Source organism: Diabrotica undecimpunctata, chromosome 2 (genome assembly GCF_040954645.1).
Source record: "Diabrotica undecimpunctata isolate CICGRU chromosome 2, icDiaUnde3, whole genome shotgun sequence".
NCBI classification, from domain to species: Eukaryota; Metazoa; Arthropoda; class Insecta; order Coleoptera; family Chrysomelidae; genus Diabrotica; species Diabrotica undecimpunctata.
In genome coordinates this window covers 136,253,770-136,279,606 of record NC_092804.1, presented here as the reverse complement: position 1 = coordinate 136,279,606, position 25,837 = coordinate 136,253,770, and the positions used below count along the sequence as shown (strand labels likewise).

Sequence of the window (25,837 nt, the reverse complement as noted above, 5' to 3'; positions counted from 1 at the left end):
TTAAAGGTTAAAGCACGTTTATTGACGTTTCAATTTCCACTTCGGAAACCGTTCTCAAAATTTCCGAAGTGGAAATTGAAACGTCAATAAACGTACTTTAACCTTTAATTGTAGCTTATTCCCATTTAAATAATAATTACTCTAACATGTCACAAGAAAATAGCTTCAGAACAATATTAAGAAACCAATGGAAACTTTGGAGGAAAAGACTTCCAGCAGATACAGCAGTAAAGATAGTTCGAAATTAAGTAAATCGCATAACACAACCAAAAATTTAAAAATATGATCGTAACAGTAAAAAACATGCACGAATTAATGCTTACTTGTATTAGAGTCAAAAGGCTTCAATTCGATTTGTTCTTGAAGTTTTGGAAGCAATCGATATAAGGAGGGTAGTCATACAGGGAAGCATTTTATCTCCGCACAAATTTTACCTGTATTCGGAAACAAATGTTTGAACGGGCACTACAAGATAACTCAATTGAAATTAAAATTAACAGTGTCCTTATTAATAACTAACGAAACACAGATAATACTCCTAGAAAGTAGAACCGTATTGGACAATGACAATGACTTGTCATTAAATGTTTGGTTAGCCGTTAACAAATTATCAGATTACATTGCAGAGACATTGAAAAATTACTGCTTAGAATTATACAAAGATACTTCAAAACATGCATTAGTCTCAGAACACAAGAAATATGTAATCAGAGAGGCAGCACCAATAATCTTACATGCAGATATAGAGAAGGCTCTCAGCCAACTAAGAAACAAAAAATCCCCAGGGATCGATGGCATACTAACGGCGACTCTAAAAGCAATGGTCGAGATTGGCGTAGATGTAATACTGGATATGTATAACATGATATGAATCACAGGTGAATGACCTGATGAGTGGTGCGAATCAAACTTTATCCCTATTCATAAAAAAGGGTCAATAAGCGTATGCAGCAATTACGGAACTATTGCCCTTATTACTTACTCAAGCAAAATCCTGTTAGATATAATCAATTAACCGCCAAAGAACTTTCTACTTCCAGAGATAGCCGAAGAACAATGTGGATTCGTACCAAAAAAAAGGAACTCGGGAGCATATACTGGACACTAGATAGATAATAGAAAACGCGAGGGAACACAACATACCAATGTTGCTTTGTTTCGTAGATTACACAAAGTCTTTCGATTTAGTAAAATGGGATCTCCTCTGGAGTATAATGGAAAATATGGGAGTACCTAACCACCTAGTTAACCTAATAAGATACCTGTGTGATAAAAACTCAGCCAAAGATAAAATAGACGGAATATATTCGGATGGGTTAGAAACAAATAAATAGGTACAAAACAAACAAATAATGAGAAAAGTATTAGACGAATGGAACGGAGGAATCACTATAGGAGGCAGAAAAATCAGTAATAAATCACGATATGCAGATGACACACTTATACTTGCGGCGAATGAAGTCGAAATGATTACCATCACCGAACGGCTAAGCCGGATAAGCGAAGAATTAGGACTTCAGATCAACACCGGAAAAACAAAAATAATGATCGTAGAGAGAGCCAATAATCTACTACACATACACCAAGCGGCGAATTTCGAAGTGGTAGACAGATTTGTATACTTGGGCTCCCTAATAACCAACAATGGCGATTATAATCAGTACTCAGAAATCAGGCTTAGAAATCAAGCGAAGACTAGCAATTGCCCAAACCGCAAAAGCTAAATTGTTAAAAATATGGAAAGTAAGGTCGAAGCCTTTGAAGTGTGGATAAATACGCGTGTCATGGGCATAACATAGAACCAACCTGTCAATTCTAGAAGAGCTTCATATAAAGACAGGCTATTAAAAAAAGTAAACCGAGCATGCTTAAAGTACTTCGGCCACATAGTTAGAAGACCAGGAACCATGTAAGTATTGGTAGTAAAAGGAAAGGTAGAAGGCCGAAGATCAAGAGGAAGATCTTCAACGCGATGGGCTAAACAAATGAAGACTCTTGTGGTACATGAAGCCGTCCATATGACACAGGATAGCAGCAAATGCAGACAGCAAGCTAACAATATTTAAAGTATCACCATGCCTTGACAAGGCTCAAGAAATGCGGAGGAGGTACTTCTAGAGATTACTGACAGAAATTTTTACCAAAAATATCATTTTTCTTTGGTATTAGATTTGCTTTCGTTTGTATGCCTGCATTGTTTCCATTATCTATCTATAGAGCCAAATTTCATATTAGCTTTTCATCTATCATCCAAATCCATTACTGTATGATTGTTCTAATAAATTTATATTAATAATGATAAGTTTATAAACCTAAAATACATCCTTAATGACTTTTAGGTATTACAAGAACTGCAACGCCAATATATGTCTTTAAAGTTTGGATGTACCTCAGCTCTTTCTCCAACATCCGAACATCCTCTACAAGATATTGATAGTCCTAGTCCTATTAGGCCGTTACATACTGGGTCTACGTCTGCTTTATACTCTCCCACATTACAGGTGATTTATTGTATTATGATATGTATCAATAAATATGTTTTTGGTAGTTTGTTAATTTATTATGTTAAATATAACTACATGGTTTTATTTTTTATTATAATTATTTCACTACGCTTGTTCAGATTTTGTAGCCAACGAAATATCAAGAGATTGGTGTAGTTTATGTTATAATTTTTGTAAAAAATAATTATTTTTTAAATTAATATATAATAATTTTTTATACATTTGCAAATTAGCAAAGTAATTTAATATTCATATGGTCAATTACTCTTTTGGAACGTGATGTGTAAAGTAACATACCGGAGAAAGTTATAAAATAAGTTATTCGCGTTTCATTTTATACATTTTAAGTCGAAGAAGTCTGCAACAGGTACCGTTCCGTGTATAGATATAGAGATAGTAGAGAATTTTGGATATCTAGTATTTAGGCAGCATGTAAAAATTACCTTTACAGTCCATCTAATTTACTTACCGTTGCACGTCATTATCATTGAGAGAGATCGAAGTTGACATAGTTGCCAAAGTATAAAAAAATCCTGAATCCATTTGAAATCAAATAGGTGACATAATTATTGCAAAAGTGGATTATACAACAAAACAAATTAATATTTAATGTAAATAAATAGAAACAAAACAAGAGTTAGAAAATAATCTTGTTAAAAACAATTTGAGTCGCTTGTATGCGTCGTATAAAAATGTAAAATGGAATACTTAAACAAAAACAACACTTTTGCAACACCGTGTCAACACCGGAACTGTCAAATAAGTGTTACCAATTTATGCCAAAATATCACCTTCGTTCGATTACAGTTACAGTGTGTTCCGAACAAATGTTCTTCATAAAAACGCTTTATAATGCATTTATACAAATTAAATGAAACATATTATTGTGTATTTCTTTAAGTTAACATTAATAGAAATCTTTAAATATTATTTCTACGCGTATATAATAAAATATGTCTAGTGGCTGTAATGCCAGTGTACTCGGCAATGTGATTCTAAAAAAGAACACACCTACCGCCTAAATATTTCGTGTTGGTATCATGTGACCTCACGAGCTATGACGTGCAACGGTAAGTAAATTAGATGAAGTATAGTAATAATCGAAGATTCGACTAAAGTTTAGTGTGGCAATAAATAAGGCCGTTAATTTTATCGGATATAAAGTTTGGTAGATGGTTTCAAAATTGCATTCTGTTTATTTCGAAAAAATATACAGTAGGTCATCAGTAGCAGTAGTAGAATATACTGGTCCCAATATTTTTTGGAACTTTGGAAAGGTGTTTACTCATCTCTAGATGCATCCTCTCTTGTTTTTACCAACTGGGCCATTTCGGTTGCTCACAATTCTTGGTTTCTTGCAACTGCATCTTAGTTGACCTACTTTGTCATGAGTCTACCGATTTGAACAAGTGTTTCTTGGGTACCGTGTCACGAATTTTTTAAACCATTTCTTTCGTGCATTTATCGTTCCGTTCGTCTCTTCTCCAGAGATTCGAGTTTGCTTGTTCGAACCAAGGAGTTTTTGGTAAGTCAAACTCACCAAATTCATGCAAATTCTTGATTTCATGCTGGTTTCTACTTCACAGTTGTGATTTGTATATTCGTTGTAGCTGAGCATATTCATAGAGTTTTTCATTCGATTGAATAAGGTGTGATAACATACCTCTTTGACCTTAGAAATCGATTATACAATGTCTGGCAGTTCGAATATCTATTGATGTGTGGATTATTCTTTGATTCATTCTTTTCTCACTATCGGACCTGGATTTATTGCGTCACTTTCTGCCTCAGTTAATGGTAGTTCTGTCGTTGGGATCCAATTAGTTATAATAATTTGAATTTATCTTATTTTCTCTTCAAAACCATCTACATTTATCTGGATTTCTTTGACATTTTCTTTATTCGTTTTAGGAGATTTTTCGATAAATGTAGAATCTTCCACTTTGTTTTAATTAATCTTTCTAAAAAATTCTTCTAACTGCTTATCGATCTTCTTTTCTTCAAACTTCTGCTACTAGAGTTTTTTAGATGTTTCATCGATTTTTTTTATGATTATGTCATTTGCTGACTGAAATTCGTATGTTTCTCTGCCTTCTCCATTGTTGATGAGGACTTCCTGCAATCATTCGCAAATAATCACTTTAACATCACTTAAACTGTTTGCGTAACTGCTTTACGGTAAGAAGTTTTAGCTGCATGTTTGATCGAAGACCTCCTAACTGTAAAATAAGTCTTAAATAGTCTGTACCGAAAGATAAATAACTCGCGCACTGAACAATTATTGTTCGTAATTATTTTGTAGTGCCGAATATACTTTAAAATCCAATGTCTGTACTATTAAAATTTTAGTAACAATTTCTAATTAGTTTATAAATTATATAAACGAATAATCTCGCTTCTGACATAACTGCAACGTTATATTAAATGCACGGACCTATTCGTATATAATATTTACTTACAACGCTTTTTTATTTGTACCATTTCTTCTTAAATATATTTATAGACTAAATATTAGAACTAAAACCACACTTTTATGTATTCGATATATTGGCTGAATCACCAGGGTACCATGCCTGTTGGCTGGTGGCACACTGTGACGTAGGCGCTGATGTAGAACCTTTGAGATATACATAATTTAAAATATATGCCTGTAGAAAGTTTTGTATATTCATTATGCTCTTTATTAATTTTTAGGGTCATCAACGATTATCACCATTAAATCAAAATTTGTACAGATCAATGCCTTCCATTAATGTTGGTAAGTAGATTTATTCATATTGTTGCGTGTTTCAATAAAACGAGCCGTTCTAATTTATGTAAATATATTTATTTATAAGTTTACGGTACGATAATATCTTAACAACTAAACTTAACTCATAACAGCGCTTCATATATATACCAAAAGTATTATCCGAGAATCATCTGGAGTAGTCTATCTCTATTCGCCACGTCGTAAGCATCTCGAAGGCAGGCACTATTGAGCCATTGATTGTATATTCTAGATTTATCCTTCTAAGAATTGTGACACGTTTCACGCGTCGGAGGTGTGCTATTTCGTTACACTGTTCCCCTCTTAGATCTGAACGTCCGATCAACAACTTTACATAAGACCCAGGATGGCGGAATCTACAGGATTCTGCAGCTCCGCATAAACCCCTCAAAAAGAAATAACAGTCTACTGCCTTTGAAGGACAGGATCTCTTCAGGTTAATGCAACACACAGTAATTCGTACGCCGGTTTCTCGGATCGGAAGATCACTTCAAGCATGCTTCTGACAATCTTCCAATCCAGAGTCTCTAGTCCGTGGCCTATCTTGGGCCTAACTTAATTTTATTGAAATTAATGACAGTTAAAACAGACAGAAGTGTATCTTTGCACAAAAGGTTACTTGGAAAAAAGTTTAATGTAAAATCTTTTTACAAAGTCAGTATTTACTATATCTTCCATTTTGTCTTACTTGAATATTTCATATCTTTGTTTTAACTGTTATACAAATTTGATGCACAAATCCATGCAGAATTTAATCCGTTAATTAAGACAAACATTTAATTATATTTTAAATTTTTACAAAATACAAATTACATTGTAGATACAATTTATTCATCTTCTGAGGAACTTGTGTTACTGTCAGCATTGCCAATTGAAATTATGAACGGTTCTATTACACTATCCATGATGCCATCTAGTTTACACATTTCTTCTTCCACTTTGAGGATGTGATTAACACAATTTTGCCAACGTGTTGTAGTTACATTCTCGAGAGCTTATAACATAAGTTTTTTTTATTTCTTACAGTTTAAATGTTGTGTTTTTGAATGCCACTTCATTTTTCACCTGGGCCCAAATTATCTCAATGGGTATCAACTCGCTATGATATGGATGCAGCCGTAGGACAATTTGACCATTTGTTTAAGCCATCTCATCATTTAACATATTATACTTTTCTTTATTTAAACGTATCAAATGTAAAAGTTCTAGCCTAACCATCTAAAAAATAAAAAGGAATATTTTTTATTTGTATCTATTCTTGCACATCTCTCTTTTTTGATGTTGTTGTCGGATTTTTTTTTCTAATTTTCGGATGTAATATGATGAATTATGCATTACAATGAATTTTGATATTTTTTGCAAGATATTACTAAACCAATTTTCAAAACAGATGAATTCATTTTTTCATGGTACCTAATCTTCTGTCTTTCTTCCCTCAAAAAGTAAAAGTCCTTCATTAACAAAACCTAACTCTGATCCGATATGTAAAACTATGAGGCAGTTTCCTGTCCCTGATGGGTTCTTCAAACTAGTAGACAACCCCTTAATAAATGCCTTCTACGATTTTTTATGTCAGTGTCTACCTACACTTTATCTTTGGTATAACCTTCAGTTACCCATATTTCGTCAAGGTAATAAATGGGTTTACCTTCACCTCTGTACTGTTTCATAGAAGTTAGATAATTACGTCTTCATATTTTAATATCATCACGTTCAATGAGAATATTTTTTCGACTTCTCTTTAAGTACCTACAAAATAATAAAATGTACATTTGAATAAAGCTCTTAATCTTCTGATTGCCTAACTCAGACACAATATTAAGATTTTTGTGTTGCACGTTTTATTTATTATATATATATATATATATATATATATATATATATATATATATATATATATATATATATATATATGTATATATACATATCATCATCATCATCATCATGTGCAGCTTTATCAACCGTTTCCAATTACGGTGCAGCCTCCCTTATATATATATATATATTGATATGATATAGGAGAAAGAAAGATATTGTTTAAAAAATTAATTTATAAGTTATATACTAGATAATTTTAGATATAACAAGTATTTGGTTATTTTAAGAAGTTATATACTAGAGAATTTAATAAAAATATATTTATGTGAGGGCATTTTTAATAAATTAGCATATAATAATTGTAAAAAGTTGTATTTTAATGTTGTAAATATATTTAAGTGAGCCATGTGCATAGGCAACCAACTATACAGTGAGTGATAGACAGATATACATACTCTGAAGTGACGTTTAAGAATATTTACGAATATAAAGTGGGGTTATAATAATAATGTTAGTTTAAAATGTTTAATTTATATATATGTAATGATTTAAATGTTTATTCTGATCTGAAAAGCCTAAATGTCAACAAAATTATTAATAGAAAAGAATGGAATTCTCTGGATCACCGGAGATGGCCATGTTTGCGAAATGGTTTGTTCCAGAAAATTCAGACATGTATTAAATAGAACTAAATAGAACATGATATCTTACCAGATGATTCTAGAATATCCAAAAAGATATAAATACCCGTGATTTGGATTCAAGATGGCAGTTTTTAGTCAGAAGTCAGGCCAGTTCATTATGAAAGTTAGTAGACACATTTAGTTAGTGAAGTAAATTGTTCAGAATTTTCAAGAAGTCAGTCAGAAAAGTTTAGTAAGAAATATGAAAGTTAGTTGGAGTCAGTGAATCAGTTACAAATAGTCAAATTATTCAATATAGTGAGTTAAATGAAGATTAAAAATTATGCATATATTTAATGCACATTTATAATTATACACAAATAATTATTGAAGATTATAAAAGTATATTAGAAGAATATTGGATGGACATTGGAAGGAATTAAAATTATATTATGATTGGAGATTAGTATAAATCAACTTATAATAATTGGATATTGGTATATTGAAAAGAAGAATAAATATAAATGGTGTTTGCTGGTTTGCTTGGTGGTGTATAAATGCTGGTGAAGAAAACTATATCTTAAATTGGTAGAAGCTGATAATTGGAAAAAGTAATTCCACAAAAACAAGGATAACCGAAGTACGAAGACATTCAGTGGTGATTAGAATCTATATAGTGGAAAACAGTTCATTTAGGCATTCAGTGAAAGAAAGGTACAAAATTTTGTTAATATAATTTAGTTAATGTCATAACAATTTCAATTTTGAAGATAGTTTGTTTAAATTTTACATTGTCTATAGAATTTAATTAGTTTTATAAGAGTATCAATTTAAAGATAGTTTATTTTAAATTTACATTGGCTAGGTTAGATATATATGTGTGTTTCATAATAGTTATAATAAAGATAATTTAAAAAAGTACTTACAAACTAATTCTTTGAGAACCGCGATAAAAACCCTATATATTATATTATTAAAAATACTCATTGCTCATCATTCAAACAAAAAATACATCATAACAATATATATATATATATATATATATATATATATATATATATATATATATATATATATATATGGATTTTGATAACATTAAAATTTTATGTAGTGAAAGTAATAAATTTAAAAGAACTTTTTTGGAAATGGTTTGTATTAGCAAAAATGATAAGAGTTTAAACAAAAGATCTGAAATTCAAAATTTAAGCAAAATTTATAATTATATTCTTTCTTTATGATTTATATATAAAACTTGTAAAATGTCATATTTAATTCTCCATATATCTGTCACATTCTTTCAGACATTTGTCAAGGGTGAATAAATCTTCTTCTTACTTACTTTCGAACTTATTTATAAATTCAATTATTCTTATATTAAAAAAATGTTTTCAAAATTATAAAAATTTTTCAGGGAAACATTTGTTAGATAAAAACATTTTTGTATTAAATATTTTGAACATGTAAGCAGTGATTTTTACTTACCAAACTAATTTTTATGTGGTAAGTTAACAAAAATTGTTTTTTCTTTTTAGTTCAACCTTGTAAGTATTTTGTCTTTTTTAGCTCTTGATAATAATTGTAAACACAATTGAAAGCTCGAGAATAAAAAAATAGTTAACCAATAGCCCTATTATTGACTCCAACCCATCCAAAACAGTTATATATTTATATATATATATATATATATATATATATATATATATATATATATTTGTGGCTAACCCATATTGACTTATTAAAATTGATTTGCTTCAAGAATTTATATGATAACGAACGGGAAGATCTGGGCGGTTGTTAGTTTCACTTAAAATTTTATTTAAAGTGGGCATTTCATCCTTGAAAAAGAAACTGTGTACTATCTGTCATACAGATGTTTTTCATCATATGTTGCAAGTGTAGAAGGTCGACCGCCAGATTGTTTAGAACATCTTACTGTTCCAGTCTGCTTATATTCCTTAATTGTTCTATAAATTGTTAAATTTGCAGCTGCACATTACGTAAATCTTGATTTTAACAATCACTATTCTGCAAAACTAACGTGTTACCTGTTTTGTTTTTTCTACCCTGGCTACCATTTGCATTTCAGGATCATCAATTTGTATTTGTTTATACATGGTTATAATGCATTGTTTTTCATTTGATGATAAATGACCCAAATCCACTCGTCGTTTTTTAGGTGGAGAATACCACTGGTACTTAATATTGAATTCATATTTTTAGCTTAATAACAGTAATACGTCGTTATAGAGTTCTAAAAAGAACTGTTTTTTGATATAAATGCAGACTAAAAATTAAAGGAATAACGCAAAAAACAAAGAAAAAATCGCCGAAATAATTTAATTAACTTATGAATTTTAAATGTGAATAGTGTTACAATTTCATAATTTAGTTGAGTAAACTTGCCTGCGGTTCTACCAATTACAAATAAGCATTAGGGCGCGATAAATTTGAATTACTCCTAGTTTAAAAACGACGTATATACGTGTACCACTACAATTAAAAACGACTCTTAACAATGAACTTGACAAAATGTGTAACCAAAGGGCCATTGAATCTGTTCATGAACATACAGACTAGTATTGTAATGTTGTACTATATTTTTTTCTATTTATAGTATTGTAAGAAAGAAAAATGGGAACATACGCATCTGTGTAGATTTGTCCCACTCAAATAAGAAAAACATCGTATCTGTGCCACATACTTCGATACGATAAATACTCTCTTCTGTACGTCATCACGCAAGGAAGAGTACAGGGAAAAAAGGCGTGGGAAGGAAGAAGACATTTTGGCTGAGGAATATCAGAGATTGGACTAACCTCAGTGTTGAACAGATATTTCACTTTGCAAAAGATAGGGGATCGTTTAAAGAAGTGATCGCCAACTTTAATTATAAGACAGCACATTAAGAAGAGAAAAAGAAACAAAAACGTTGAACGCGAAAATTAACCAATTGATTATCTTGGGACAATTAGAAGGTACTATAAGCGCCAGAATGCATGTCATTAACAACATTTATTACACATTTTGGTGGCTATAGATTCCACAGATTGCCATTTGGGGTGACATCAGCACCAGATATTTTTTGTAGACAAGTTAGTCAATTACTAGAAGGCCTAGAATGAATCATCTGTCATTTTGATTGGCAAATTTGTAAAACTCAATATTGTTCTGAAGCTATTTTCTTGTGACATATTTATGCAATAACTATTTTTATTGGGAATAAGTCACAATTTAAGTTTAAAATAAGTTTATTTTTGACGTTTCGATTTCCACTTCGGAAATCATTCTCAAAATAAAAAAAAATTAATAAATTTATTAATGAACATTCTGTGAATGAATATTGTAATAATGAACATTACTGAGTCCTAAGTTAAGAGGAAGACGAAGAAAAAGATATTAAATTGTTAGTATCAATCATTTGTCGTTTAGAAAGTTTTGTTTTTCAACATTGTTTTCCGATTTTTTTTCTGTTTCTAGTCTCTATTAAATGTTTTTTTTAGATACCGACCACGACGCCATAGTGTCAATAACAAGCTTTTGTTTAAGAGGAGCTGGTAGTAAAACACATTATGAATATGAAGTTAGAATAAATGCAGTCGATGAAAGGTGGACTATTTTAAGGCGGTATAGTAGATTTAGAGATTTGCATATAGCAATGAAAGCTCGATATAGAGATAAGGTAAGTTGTAGTGTAATTTTTATTAGATAATTTAGTAATTGAAATATCTTCTTAGTCGTTAACCTGATGCAGGTATCGTGATATCATGAAGCTATTAGCTAAATTTCCCAATGTTCCTCCACATTTTTCTATCTTCTGCCATTCTAGCACATTCTGACAATGGAGCGCCAATGGTAGCAACAATATGGTCCGTGTATCGTGTGGGAGATCTACCTCTATTTCTTTTGCCTTCTACTTTTCCCTGGATGGTAAGTTTTTCAAGACCATTTCTTCGAAGGACATGTCCAAAATAGCTTATTATTTGTTCTGATATTTGTGTTCTTAGTCTTTTCTTTATGTTTAGCTGGTCCAGTATGGATTCATTTGTTCTTCGGGCCACCCATGGTATTCTCAGCATTCGTCTCCAGCAGTACATGTCAAATACATCTATGTTCTTTTTGTCTTTCTCAGTAAGGGTCCAGCATTCCGATGCATAAGTAAAAACTGGAAAAACTAGACTTCTTACTAGTCTCATTTTTGTATCGGTAGTTATTTCATGGCTTTTCCAAATTTTTGTTAATTTTGCCATAGCGCTTTTTGCGATTGCTGACCGCCGCTTTATTTCTTCAGTACAGCCTCCTTTGTTGGCTATTAATGAGCCCAGGTACACAAATTTATCTACAACAGCGATATTGTTTATCATGACCAGATGATTTTGATTGTTGTTAGCTCTGTCAATTATCATGATTCTTGTTTTATCTCTGTTTATTTTAAGGCCCATCGTTAAGCTTACGTCTTCTATCCGTTGTAGCAGGTGAATCAATTCAGCTTCAGAACTAGCGAGGATAGTAGTATCATCTGCATATCTCAAGTTGCAAATCTTCTTCCCGCCAATGGTGATGCCACCGTTCCAGTCCTCAGTAGCTTTCCGCATTATCCATTCACCATAGATGTTAAATAGAATTGGGTTTAGTATGCAGCCTTGTCTCACGCCCTTTGTGACCCTGAAACTATCGGTTAGTTCCCCATTTATTCTAACTCTGGCATAATTGTTATTCTACAGGCTTTTAATTAGCAGTATCAGATGATTGGGGACTCCCATTTCAGACAAAACCTGCCACATTTTACTCCAGTTGACCAAATCAAAAGCTTTACTATAATCTATGAAGCACAAATATGTTGTGATGTTAAATTCTCTGGATTTTTCTACAATCTGCCGTACGTTTAAAATTTGTTCTCTAGTACCACGTCCGGAGACGAAACCTGCTTGTTCCTCCGCAATGTTAGGTAGTAAAAAGGGCTTTATCCTCTCGAGAATTATGTGTAAGAGTATCTTACTGCAATGCGCAATTAGAGCAATTGTGCGATAGTTGCTACATAAATCTTTCGCTCCCTTTTTATGTATGGGAATATATAGTGATTGTGTCCAGTCCTCAGGCCATTTACCTGTCTCCCACACTCTTTGACAAATTTGATGTATTATATCCACTCCAACGTCATCTAGGGCCCAAATCATTTCAATAGGTATGTTATCTGGACCGGCAGCTTTCTGACTTTTTTGCCTCATAATTGCTGCTTCAACTTCACTTTTGAGTACGTCAGGTTCCGTCGCCAAACTGGCATCTTCTTGTTGTGATGGGGCGTCTGTGCTTTCCTCCATCATCAGTCGTCCACAGTATTCTTTCCATCTGTATAAAATATCTTTTTTAGAAGTGAGTAGAGTTCCGTTATCATCTTTGATAGCAAGGTAGTTTGGTGTAAAGGAACGTGTTATCTGCTTTATTTTTTTAAACATGTCTCTGGTCTCAGTTTTGATTTTATGCCCTTCTATTTCCATGCAGATTGCATGGAAATATAACTGCGTACAATTAAAAAACTTAATGGCCATAATATATCTGTATCTCTACAAGAAATCCCTGAGTTAAAACAAACAGTTATTCTTGATTCTGATTGACATTGTTTTCGGACTTTCTTGAGTTGTTTTGTTTCTATTAAAATTACTAAAATAAATATATTTATAATTCAGAATTGAATTCATTTTAATTTATCTACTGCATGAACATTGCAGATCAGCCAATATTAATCTATTTTATGTATATCATCTCCAATATACGTCTTTTGGAGATGATTCACACAAGAAAATGATCAAAATTCTATCAATATTAAGGCCGATATAAAAGATCTCTCCAATATATATATCATTACTTATTAAATTGATAGACAATTGGCAGATATTTAAAATACGACCCTGAACCGGTCGTAGTTTTAAGATAACTGCCATGTCGCTTTAGGGTCAAATATCACTTTTGCATTTCTTTTCAAACAAGAAAAAAGTACAGACATATATCATCCTCGTCATTCTCAGCATATTCGACCGATTATCGTGCAGACTCACCTACATAGTCATTCTTCATTTTTGCCCACGATTGTCTAATATTCGCTTTTTTATGCCATGTTGTACCGACTTGTTTCCTTATGTCATAGTCCCATCTTAAATTTGAACGTCTTGACGCCTCTTGGATACCACTGTGTAATTCTAGTGGACCACCTATTTACAGTTCTTCTCGCTAAATGTCCAGCCCACTGCCATTTTAGAGATTTAATTCTGTGGATTACATCAGTAACCTTGGTTTTCTGTCTGATCCATTCTATTCTTTTTATTTTTCTCTGTTATTATTCTTTTATTCTCTCTGTTATACATTTGTATACTTTGTATGCATACATTTTGAGTTTCGATATTATCTCTTTCTTTAGTGTCCCAAGTTTCGTAGCCGTATATCATGATTGGTAGTGTACACTGATCGAATGATTTTTGAATCGATTTGAAAATAACTGCATTTCTACCAAAGGATGCCCAACCCAGTTTCATTCTTCTGTTGATTTCTGGAAATAAGAAGCCAGATTTATGTATTAATTGTCCCAAGTATACATACTCGGCTTTCTCAAGTGCAGTGTTGTTTATTATTACATCTTGGACATCCACTAGTTCGCTGTACGTGGTTTTTGTTTTTTTCAAGTTCATTTTTAGGCCAACTTTATTGCTAGCTGCATTTAGGTCGCTTATAAGCTCTTGTAGTTCTACAGGATTATTAGCAATCAGAACGATGTCGTCTGCAAATCTTAGATGGCTGAGGTATTCTCCATCAATGGATATTCCTTTGTACTGCCAGTTTATTTTGCTGAATATATTTTCTAGAGTTGCAGTGAAGAGCTTTGGTGATATTGCATCTCCTTGTCGGACGCCTCTGGTAGTGGGAAATTCTGGAGTGTTGTCATAAATTTTTATCTTAACTTTTGCTTGTCTGTATATGTTTGCTAAAGTTTCTCGGTATTATAAATATGATCCTCGGTACTGAATCAACTTCTAAAGCCAGCTTGCTCTTTTGGCTGTACAGCATCTTATGCATTTGTTAATCTGTTGTTGATGATCTTTGTGAATATCTTGTATATGATTGGTAGTCATATATAGTTAAAAAAAACATTAGACCTGATTTATAAATACAGTAGTCTCTCCCTATAACGATTCCCTATATAACGATAATTCCTCTGTAACGATGAAAATAGTAAACGTTGGTTGGTTCGTCATAAGAACAATGTATTAATTCTTTCTCTATACCGATATTCTCTCTTTATAGCGATAACTTTTTAGCGTTCAATAGTTGATGACAAATGTGTTATTGTGTTTAAAGTTCAGACTACCTGAGTCACGAGTGGCAAAGTCATTGTTCAGCGGTTGTTTTGTTTTGCGCTTAAGGAATGCGGCCACCCATTCTACTCTTCAGAGAATTAAGTGACTCACGTTTATTGTTCGGGCGGCGTACCAAACTGTTATCACACAGATGTTGTCATCTATTGACGACTTTTCATTTCCAGTTTGAGTTGTGTCTTAGTGTGTCAACAGTCAACATGTTTTCGATTGTGGTATTTTACTGCATAACGTCTTAATCGTCCTAATCATAATTTAATCAATTACTATTTAAATGGGAATAAGCCACAATTAAAGGTTAAAATAAGTTTATTGACATTTCAATTTCCACTCGAGAACGATTTCTGAAGTGGAAATTGAAACGTCAATAAACGTACTTTAACCTTTAATTGTAGCTTATTCCCATTTAAATAGTAATTAATTTAAAATGCCACAAGAAAATAGTTTCAGAACAATACATAATTTAATGTGATCCAACTTACCCAAAGTTAAATGCATATCTGCCATTTCCTGAAATGTGTAGGCCATTTTAATATCAAAATTTTTAATATTAATCTTATTCACACAATATATGATAGCTTCAAATTATTGACTATTATTGATGGAACTATTTGTAATTATTGTATCCGTAGAAACTAATTGTAATTTTATGGCCAACTAGGAAAAAACTAGTTTTTCGAAAAAGTGGTAAGAGGCAAAAAAGTGGTAAGAGGCAAAAAAGTTTTAAAAATAATGTGTTAAACTAATGATGCCACAAAATTCATTTGATTTGAACGTACTCAAAAGTTTGGGGGGATTTAGGGCTGCACACCGCCCTTAAAATTTTTCTGTGCGCTTAGATTTTGTTGTTTCTTTTGTATGAAAAATGCTTTCAGAACAAGAAAGTAACGTGTTCATTTTTATTACAAAATGTCAAGTAGTTTAGGAGATAATGCAAAAAAACAATTTTTATTTTGTAACTTCAAAGGGCCGTAACTTTTTTTTGTGTACACTTTTGTACTAAGGTAAGTTGGATTCAATCAATGTATTTTTTGTCCTCGGAATGCGTGATTGAATTTATGACATACCTTTTTGAAACACCCTGTATATAATATATCATCACCAAGATGAACATCACTTATGACATAAAAACATAAAAATATACAGGGAGTTCCTTTGTTCCATTAAACATAAAGATGGTAGACATTGCTGGATTTGGGTGAATAACCCTAAGCATTTAAGCATGTTTAAAAAGCGAAAATTTTAATTGAAAAGTCTCCCAGCGTTTTTTATAATTTTCTAAAATACGTACACAAACCATTTTATTTCATACGTGGTTTCCACACTGTATAATTTCAAAAGGAGTTTGTAAAATAATAAAAATATGTATACAGGTGTCCCATTAAAAATAAAGCTTTTGGACTATGTTTTTGGCTTGCGTGAGTCAACCTGTACAATTAAATTTATGTTTAAAAGTGCATATTTATATATAAAAGTTGACGGGTTCCAGCAGTGTGTTATATAATTTTTTAAAACAAGGACAGAAACAATTTTATTCCATAAGTGGTTTCCACCCTGTGTATATTATATTTTGCCCATAGCCTCGACGATTTGTTCATTTTGCATATCGAAACTTCAGACTGTATATTATTATCTTTATTTATATGTTTTAGGTCTCGAACATACCTTTTCCTTCAAAAACTCTGTTCTCGAACACAGAAGCGGTAGCTCAGTCTCGAAAACGGCAGCTTGAGTTATATTTAAGAAGATTAATAGATACGTGCAAAAATCATCCATCCTGTCCATTAGCTTATGGAGGGCCTGTGACCAAAGTTGCCTTGATAAACTTCTCACCTTTCTTCCGAAAAGGAATTTTCGAAAACGGAAAATACGGCACCTCATGATCAAAGGTTCCAAGTAAGATGTTAATAATTTATTGTACATTGGATCCAATGTCGTTGTTTATTCAATTTTATTTTTTTATTGTTATTTCGTTCCGTGTAAATATTTTATTAGGTGTAGATTTAATTCAGTTTTATTTAGAGCAAAGCTCTTTTATTTATTTCACTACAGCTGCAGATTAATTAAAGTACTATTGTGCCGCTGAAACGAAATTAAAGCCGCTGGGAAAAAAAAGCAATAATATTTAAATTGTTTTAACTGAAATTTTAAAATTTTAATGTTAACATTTCTATATAAACTTTACAAATTAGAGTAACAATAGAAGGTTGTGTTAAATAATAAGGTATACGTTCCACCACAGGTCTGAAAAGTGTTTTATTAGCAGTTTACCATCGGGATATCCTGCTTTCTCTCTCAGCTCTTTTCATCTGTCTCTATCTTGTGTGGCTTACATCCAGTTACTAATAACACGCTATAGGTCGTCAGTCCATCTTTTTGGTAGGCATCCTCTGCTCAGTAGTGCTTCATGTCTTAGTTTCCACTCTGCAATACGTTTTGTCCATTGGATGTCTGATAATCTGGCGACGTGTCTTGCCCAATTCCATTTTTACGACGCGATTTTTTCGATAGCGTCTGTTGTATTTGTTCTAGGACGTATTTCTTCATTTGGTGTTCGGTATCTCAGAGAGACGCCCAACATCTGGCGCTCCATAGCCCTCTGAGTCACGCGAATCTTATTCGCTACTTTTTTGTGAGTTTTAATGTTTCCGCTCCATAAGTGAGTACAGGTAAAACACATGTCAAAGATGATCTATTATAAATTTTTACCCCAACAACAACTATAGTGTAATAATTCAGTAGCTGTCAATAAAACTATATTTTACTCCATGACTTCAACATTTTATTTTATCATCGTCGATCTAGAAGAATCGGATACAGGGAATTAGAAACAATTCGAAATTATAATTATATTCGAATTTGTCCATTGGTTTTGAGACTGGTCAGTCTCAAAACGATCCGAAAACGAAAGAGTTCTTTTTTAAATAAATTTTTTTGTTAGTTTTACTTTTTTCACGAGTTTTCATTTGCACGCTCTTGAATTTTTCTACTAATTGCACAAGCATTTTCTGATAGGAAGGTTAATTTGTGAAGATTTAATTCTATCCATTCTTGTCTTATATACAGTCATGTACAAAAATATCGAATATTTTGGAATTTTCCAATTTTTTTTTGTAGTCACTATTATTTCAAAATAATTTTAGATTACTGATAATACTCATATAGTAGGCTGATGTACTCAACTGGTTTAAAATATTTTGATGCTTATTTTGATGTTTATTCAGTGGTTAGTGTCATTCGTACATTTTATCATAAAAAGCCTTCACGTAAAGAAAAAATCATACTAATTCGGTTATTTTTAGTTTAATTTATTAAGTTTAATTAAATATTGTTTTGATTTAATTAAGTTTAAAACAAATATCCCACCAATTCGACACTGCGTTGAAGCCCAAGTAGCACATATTGTAATTTTGTACGAAGAAGGATATGCACAAAAAGATATCGCACGACGTCTCAGCAGAACTGAATCTATATTTTCGAATACTCTAAAAAGGTACCGCGAAACAGGAAATTTTGTACGAAGGCCTGGTCAAGGACGCCCAAGGTGCACAACCGCAATTGATGACCGTTTTGTGCTTCTTAATTTTACACGAAATCGTTCATTGACATCGATGCACCTCAGAAATGAACTAATAAATGTTAGACAAGTTAATGTGAGTTTACAAATAGTTAGACGAAGATCAAAAGAAGCAAACTTAAAGCACAGACGCCCCGCCAAAGTTCCACGTCTTCTCCAAAATCATAAAGCTCGTCGTTTGGAATTTGTAAGAACACATATTTAGTGGAATATCGACAACTGGAAAAACGCTCTTTTTACTGATGAGACCAGAATCCTATTATGGAAGCCAGATGGTCAAAACTACGTCTACAGAAGTGTTGGAGAACGATTCGCCAGCTGCAGTCTCGCCCAGACCGCTAGTTTTGGAGTTGATGGCATAATTCTTTGGGAAGGTATTAGTTGGGAGGTACGTACCGCACTTGTGGAAGTGATTGGACAGATGACTGGTGATTCTTACCTTTAAAACATCCTGCAAGATCATGTTTTGTATCACCTAAAACGCAGCATACGACAAAGAAATCCCGTTCCAAATACGATAGAGCAGCTTTGGCTTGCTGCACGGGATGAATGGAATGCAATTTCCCAAGGATATGTCCAAAATTTACTTGAAAGCATGCTGAGAAAGATGCAAGCAGTAATAAGAGCTAGAGGGGGGAATACTCGTTATTGATCATGCACTTCTTTCAGTTAAAACGACTTGTTTAAGCAATTTAAATTATCATTTAAGTTTCGAGTAAAATAACCTTATTTATATATATATATATATATATATATATATATATATATATATATATATATATATATATATATATATATATATATATCTATATATATATATATATATACCCGGTATTTAGGCGTTCCACGCCCTTCCGGTAGGGATCTATGGAGGAGTATCACCTAGCCGCAAGCCCTTATCTCTTGCCGTACTGCTCCACCATAGGCCGATCAGATACCAGCATATTCTAGACTAAGCCGCAGATTCATTTTAGAATTTTAAACTACTGCGTTAGCCTTTTTGTTTGCTATTCACCGAGCCGGGGATTTGAACTGACATCTCTCGCATTGAAGCGAAGGAGAAGCCAGCCGCCCAGCCCGCTTGGCTATCCGATCATATCCGAATAACCTTATTTACCTACTATTAAACATTGTTAAAATAAAATCTATTTTCCAATAAACGACTTGATTGGCCAGACTTTATTTTGAAAAAACAAAAATTAGAAAATTCCAAAATATTCGATATTTTTGTCCATGAGTGTATAATGCGAGATCCTTTAGGAGACATTACTAGAAAAATCTATAGGCTGACTTACTACGATCATCCCTCAAACAGATCCCGACTTAACTAAAGGCATAGTATCTCCTCTGTTGCATTGACCTTACTTTTCCCTACTTTTGTTTATCATGAGCTCATTTTTTTGACAAAAGTTTTTCTATTATTCAACAAGTTCTTCACAAAGAACATTTCTCCGCTTCTCTCAAAGTCTTTCTTCATATGCATAAAATACTCAGCCAACCTAAGTATATAGGTGTCCCATGTTACTTTAAAATATCTAAATACGACATAATTTATTTTAATTTTTGTGATAATTTTCCCGTAGGCTTTCTTTCGTTGAGCACGGCACTTTGTAAGGAAACCATTTATAATCATAGTTAAATTTGGTCAATTGCAGTTAGTAATTTGCGTATTTGGCACAGGTGTGAATAATTTTGACCAAATATCGATATGTAACGAAATAAATAAACATAAATATTGTCTTAGAGGAGCAAAATTAAGCAAAACTTTTGTGTGACCCTTTTTTGTTTTTTTTTTTAATAAATTTAATTAAGTTGACATATTAATTCTCGAGGCCCGATAAGTTACTTTATTTCCTATGATATACCAGTAATTAATAATAGAAAAAGCATAGGAAAACATTTATGTATATATGTATTAAAATCTATGTTATAAATTTTTATATTGACTGAGAACGGAACAAAACTACAATACTTGCTAACATACTGTATTTTGAAGTTAATGCTGTTAAATACTAAATTTACTTGTATTCCTAAAATCATGCTTGCCTCTCGACAACCCTCTCTTGACAGATGACAACCACCAACAAAAGTGGCGTAAATGGGCTAATAAATACAATGTTTTTTTGAGTTAAAATTAAAAATATTTCAAACTTGTGCGTTATAAGTGTAGAGAATAAAATTCTTTTTCCTGTCATATAGAACTTGGCATGCCTGACATTTAATAAAAAATGTGCTATCTAATTGTTAATATTACGAAGTGGAAATTGAAACGTCAATACACGTACTTTAACCTTTAATTGTAGCTTATTCCCATTTAAATGGTAATTACGTTAATATTTGACTATTAAAACTCACTAGTAGCTCTTAGCTTCATTTGTACTATTTCAGTATAACAGCTTATGTAACATATCGCTTTTGGGCTGCAATAATGGCACAACTCAAAAAACACGCGTTTTAGACTAAGATGTAAATATGAAAATACACATTCTTTTCAGCAGCAATACTGTCACACTTTATAATTAAATATTAGGCCGTAAGATGGCAGAAGTATCTTTATCACTTATCTCAAAACATGATGTTTTGAGTTGTATCGATACTATACCCCATGAGCGATATCATAACACTTTTTTGCTTAACTTTTAAAACTTTTTTATGTTTGAAAATAACCAGTGGCCAAGGTGACTTAGCCTGAGTAAATTGGTTTGGCAAATTTTTTTTGGTACGCTACTGATTAGGTAAAACATTTATTGATCTAGAAGTCTAGATAAAACGTAAGAAGTTGTGGTTACTTGGCGATCTTTAGATCGCCAAAGACAATATTCTTCTGAAGCTATTTTCTTGTGACATTTTAAAGTAATTACTATTTTAATGTGACAATGATAAGTCACAATTTAAGGTTAAAATAAATTTATTGACGTAAATAAAAAACAAAATTTCTTTAAATTATTAATGTTTGTATTTTGAGAACGATTTCCGAAGTGCAGATTGAAACGTCAATAAACTTATTTTAACCTTAAATTGTGGCTTATTTCCATTAAAATAGTAATTATTCAGAGTCAAATAAGAACTAAAATACGAAAGGTCAAAGAAAATTGAGCAACTAGTATTAAGGCGATGTAGTTAAACCTAATCTAATACTTATATTCGCTTCAAAGCCTTTTTAGGTACCTAGCTAATATAATTATTTTAATTTTATAATATCTCAAATTGTGTAATCGCTAAGATGCTCACATTCATCTGGTGACATAAGAACTTTTGTTTTACTCGGTTCGCTGATCTCAGTCCCAACTGTCTAGTTTTAGTAATTATTTATACTTTGGTTAAATTTTGACCGACTGGAAGTGGCTGGAAATTACTATACAACCAAGCATACGTGCTCATAGCAAATGTTTAAACAAAAAAAATATCCAAATGCAGTTTATTAACAAAATAAAACTGCACCAATTAAAACAAAAGTTTATTTTTGATATTTTATAGTCGTTTCTGTACTAAAGAGATGCTAAAACTCTTTTCTGGTGGCATATCTAAGATAAATATTACGTCTACATGGGATTAAGCCACAATTGGTAGGAAAATTATATTTTATATTTGTTTTGACGTTTCCACTTCCACTCCGGAAATCATTAAAATAAGGAGTTACCTGTTTGTTGTGTATTATTAGCGGTTTACCAAATTGACAGAGCTTACACACTCGGTCGGCATAGTTTGAGTTGTCTTACCTTTGTTTATGTTTATGTATTGTGTATTGTGTGTTTATGTATTATGTATGTATAGATTATGTGTGTCTGACCTGCTATTAATCAATTAATCTTGGTATATCCTTGTTACCGATTTCTTCTTTTGGTATTGGCAACCAGAGCCTGCTACATTCTGCTGATGAGTTTGCTATATACTTTTCTTCATTAGCAATATGAGAGATGCTTCTTTGATTTTTCTCTTTTTCAGATCTGTTTCTTTTGATGCATGTTTTCATTGTACTTTGTGCTTATTGTCCCAGACATGTTTGCATATCTGTGATCTGTCGAAGTATCTGTTTTTGAAGTATGTTTCATGCTTGTTCATTCTGAAACTTAATGGTCTTGCAGTTTCTCCCACGTAGAAATTATTGCATTCACAGGGTATTTTATAGATGCAGTTCTTCGATCTCTTGTGTGTTGTTTAGTTTGGTTTTGGTCAGAATATATCTCAGTATATTGATTGTTTTGATGTTGTATTTATTTGATATTCCCTTTAATTTTTCTGATAAGATGCTTACATATCGTCCCCAAAGTAAAACAACTTAAGCCATGGCTATCTGCCTACAAGATTGAATGAGTTGAATCTGTCAATTTGGTCAACCGCTAACAATACACAACGGTTTATAGATTAGTATTTACAAATGGAAAGTTTTTAATAAAAATAAATGAATATACACTCCCACTATTTAATATTATTCATCTTCTTTCAATGAAAGAAGTCTGCAATAAGTTTACCTGTCAGATGAATAGGACAAGAATTTTTGTATTGTACTTTCCGACAATGGGTATCTGAAAATATTCTCAAGCTGAGCGAAAGGACTACATAAAATTTTTCCGGGTTGTTTCAAAGTTGTAAATACATAATTTTAACCAGACTTTGACCTTATACATTTAATAATATTAGAAATCTTTAAGTCGAGTCTTTGAATGTTATCACTATGCAGAAGCTATTATTTTACTCCTCTAAAACAATGTTAATAAAATGTTATTACCTGTCGGATTAATAGCTAAGTACAATGTACACACTAACGCTTATTATTTTGTAATATCCATTATTTATTAATCATCATAATCTATTTGTATAAATCGAAACTAAATCAATGAAAATTGTGGAGATATTTATATTTTTTACTGTAAGGAATTGTTAACTCAAATGTTGATATCTTCTAACCATTAAGAAAATTTTACACAGACCTTTATATCTTCGATATTATTTGAATAATTTTATATGATAGTGTTGAAAAATTCTGACATATGATTTATAATTCGAGCCGTGGGTACTGTCTAAATGTAATGATATTTAAGAAAAGGAAACCATCCAAGTTTACTGAATCTGCTGAACAAAATATGTGAGAAAGCTATTCGAACTACTGTTGGTTTTTTTATAACTTAAATATGAAATAATACGAAATATTTCTGGCCTATGGCCACCGTGGCTCAAGTCGGAAGTAGACTAATCGAGAAGTACAATTGTTGGATGTCTTTTGCAGCATTTAGGTCCATATATCGGTAATAACAAGGCGACTATTATTTTTCAATTAGTCAATCGTCTCTGACTGATCAATATCCCAAAATTGTACGATCTTGGAGGACAATTAGTGGGTCTAAAAGGAGAAATTGTTCGTACTCCAAAATGTTTTTTAATACATAAACGTTGTGTAACATGTTGAGCCATCTAATTGAAAGCACAGCTTCCCAATATCAAGGCATTTCAATTTAGAAACAAAAAAGTCATTCATAATGCCTTTACAGCGATCACCATTTACCGAATAACCATTGAATTTAGACTGGTAATCATTTTTGAAAAAAAAAAATAATGACCTAAAATAAGACATGATGTAACGGCGTCTTAACAATTATCTTCACTCCAAATGCAGCGTATTAATTTACTCAATTAACCAAAAATAAGCTTCGTCGCTGAACAAAAATTTCTTGTAATCAGGATCAACATAAATCTCATTTTAGGCCCATTAACTGAATGTATGACGTGTTCAGTGGTCGTGAGTTTTCAGTATTCAGTTCTTGTTTGAGTTGAATTTTCTAATTCCTCAAACTAAGATCTTTTCGCAAAATCATCCATAAGGTGGATAGACATAGTGTTACGTATAGAAAAGCCGAAAGTTACATTTTGTCTAATCTTCATTTATTTTACTAAATTCTGCAAAACACCCAGTAGAGCAGTGTAATTTTTACATAAATATTCTTTGCTTTATCAATTTACAACTCTCTTGCGAATTTTCTGTATAAAATACCGTTAAATATTTATCAATGGACCACCCAACTATATGTTTTAACCAACTTGCCCGTTACGGCATTAGTGTGAAGTCCGTGTCAGACGGTCAAATATTTGATCAAACTAGTTTGACCAAAAAAAATTGACAGCATATGACGTCATATCCTGAGTTTGATCAAATCCTTTAAAAATAAAGGATCTTCTATTTGTCAAGGTCAATTTGATCAAACTTTAATTTTGATTGGTCGAAATATATTATAAGGCAAATGAAAATAAGCAGTTAGACATAACGTGATGAAATTCATTTTCTTTTTTTCTTTGGTTGATAATTTGTGGTTTATTTGTCTTCCTATTTTGTTATAAAATAAAAATAAAATTTTTAATTTAATAATTTCAATAATTTCATTAACATACGTCAATTTGATCAAATTTGAATGATCGTGTGACAGGTAGATTTTTAAAATTTGAATAAACTGTAATTATGACGTCATTACGTCAGTTTGCTCAAACTTGTTTGATCAAATATTTGACCGTCTGACACCCTTCAAACGCACCGCAATAATGCCTTAAAAGTTTTACCAAAATGTCGCTAAAGGTACCTATTCTGTCCCGTTACGTTTTGTTTGCAAATATTCTAAATAATCTAGGATACCGTTAAGGGTCACCCAAGAATTTTGATATTTAGGTCAAATTCGGAAACGGAATTTTGCCCCGGCCATTTTTTGTGTGTTTTATTTTCTTTCTATATTTTATTATTGCATTTTCTCATCTAATTAGGGTACTAAGTCATCCCAGTTTCATCCTAGTTTATCCTAGGACGGAGACCATTGTCTCTAGTTCGGAACAGTGTTCCTAATACGGGACGAGATCTCAATGCGTGGACTACCGAGACTCTCAATGCTTATTTAGATTAAGATTCCTAACTGTTTATGATTCAGTATAGACTACAGTATTTTTCGCCTCTACCGGCCATCTGAGCAGAGAATTCAACGGTCTCGCAGTACGGAAGAAATTGTAATCCGATTGAGCGATTGCCCAACCTATTCTGAGTACTTTTCATCTATTCTAAGGAAACCGGATCAAGTGGTATGTTACTTTCATTTTAAGAGATCTGAATAGACTGGATTTATTCAATAGATTTATTTTAATTCTAGTGTTAATATCATTTTTTATTGTTTTGAGGGATTTGATTATATTAAGGAAAACACTTT

General features: G+C 32.0%; 1 protein-coding gene across 4 annotated transcripts in view; it reads left to right on the top strand.

Annotated features, from left to right (window-relative positions):
• Klp98A (kinesin-like protein 98A) overlaps nt 1-19,332 on the top strand; it is an 80,254-nt gene extending 60,922 nt beyond the window's left edge. The window contains exons 17-20 of one of the 4 annotated variants that reach the window (XM_072523557.1): nt 2,340-2,501; nt 5,199-5,262; nt 11,216-11,394; nt 16,732-19,332. In XM_072523557.1, the coding sequence (XP_072379658.1) occupies nt 2,340-2,501; nt 5,199-5,262; nt 11,216-11,394; nt 16,732-16,962 (636 nt within the window). In that variant the 3' untranslated portion in view covers nt 16,963-19,332. The remainder of the gene's footprint in view (nt 1-2,339; nt 2,502-5,198; nt 5,263-11,215; nt 11,395-16,731) is intronic. The other 3 variants (XM_072523555.1, XM_072523558.1, XM_072523559.1) reach the window with 3 other exon arrangements.
• The last annotated feature ends 6,505 nt before the right edge of the window (nt 19,333-25,837 follow it).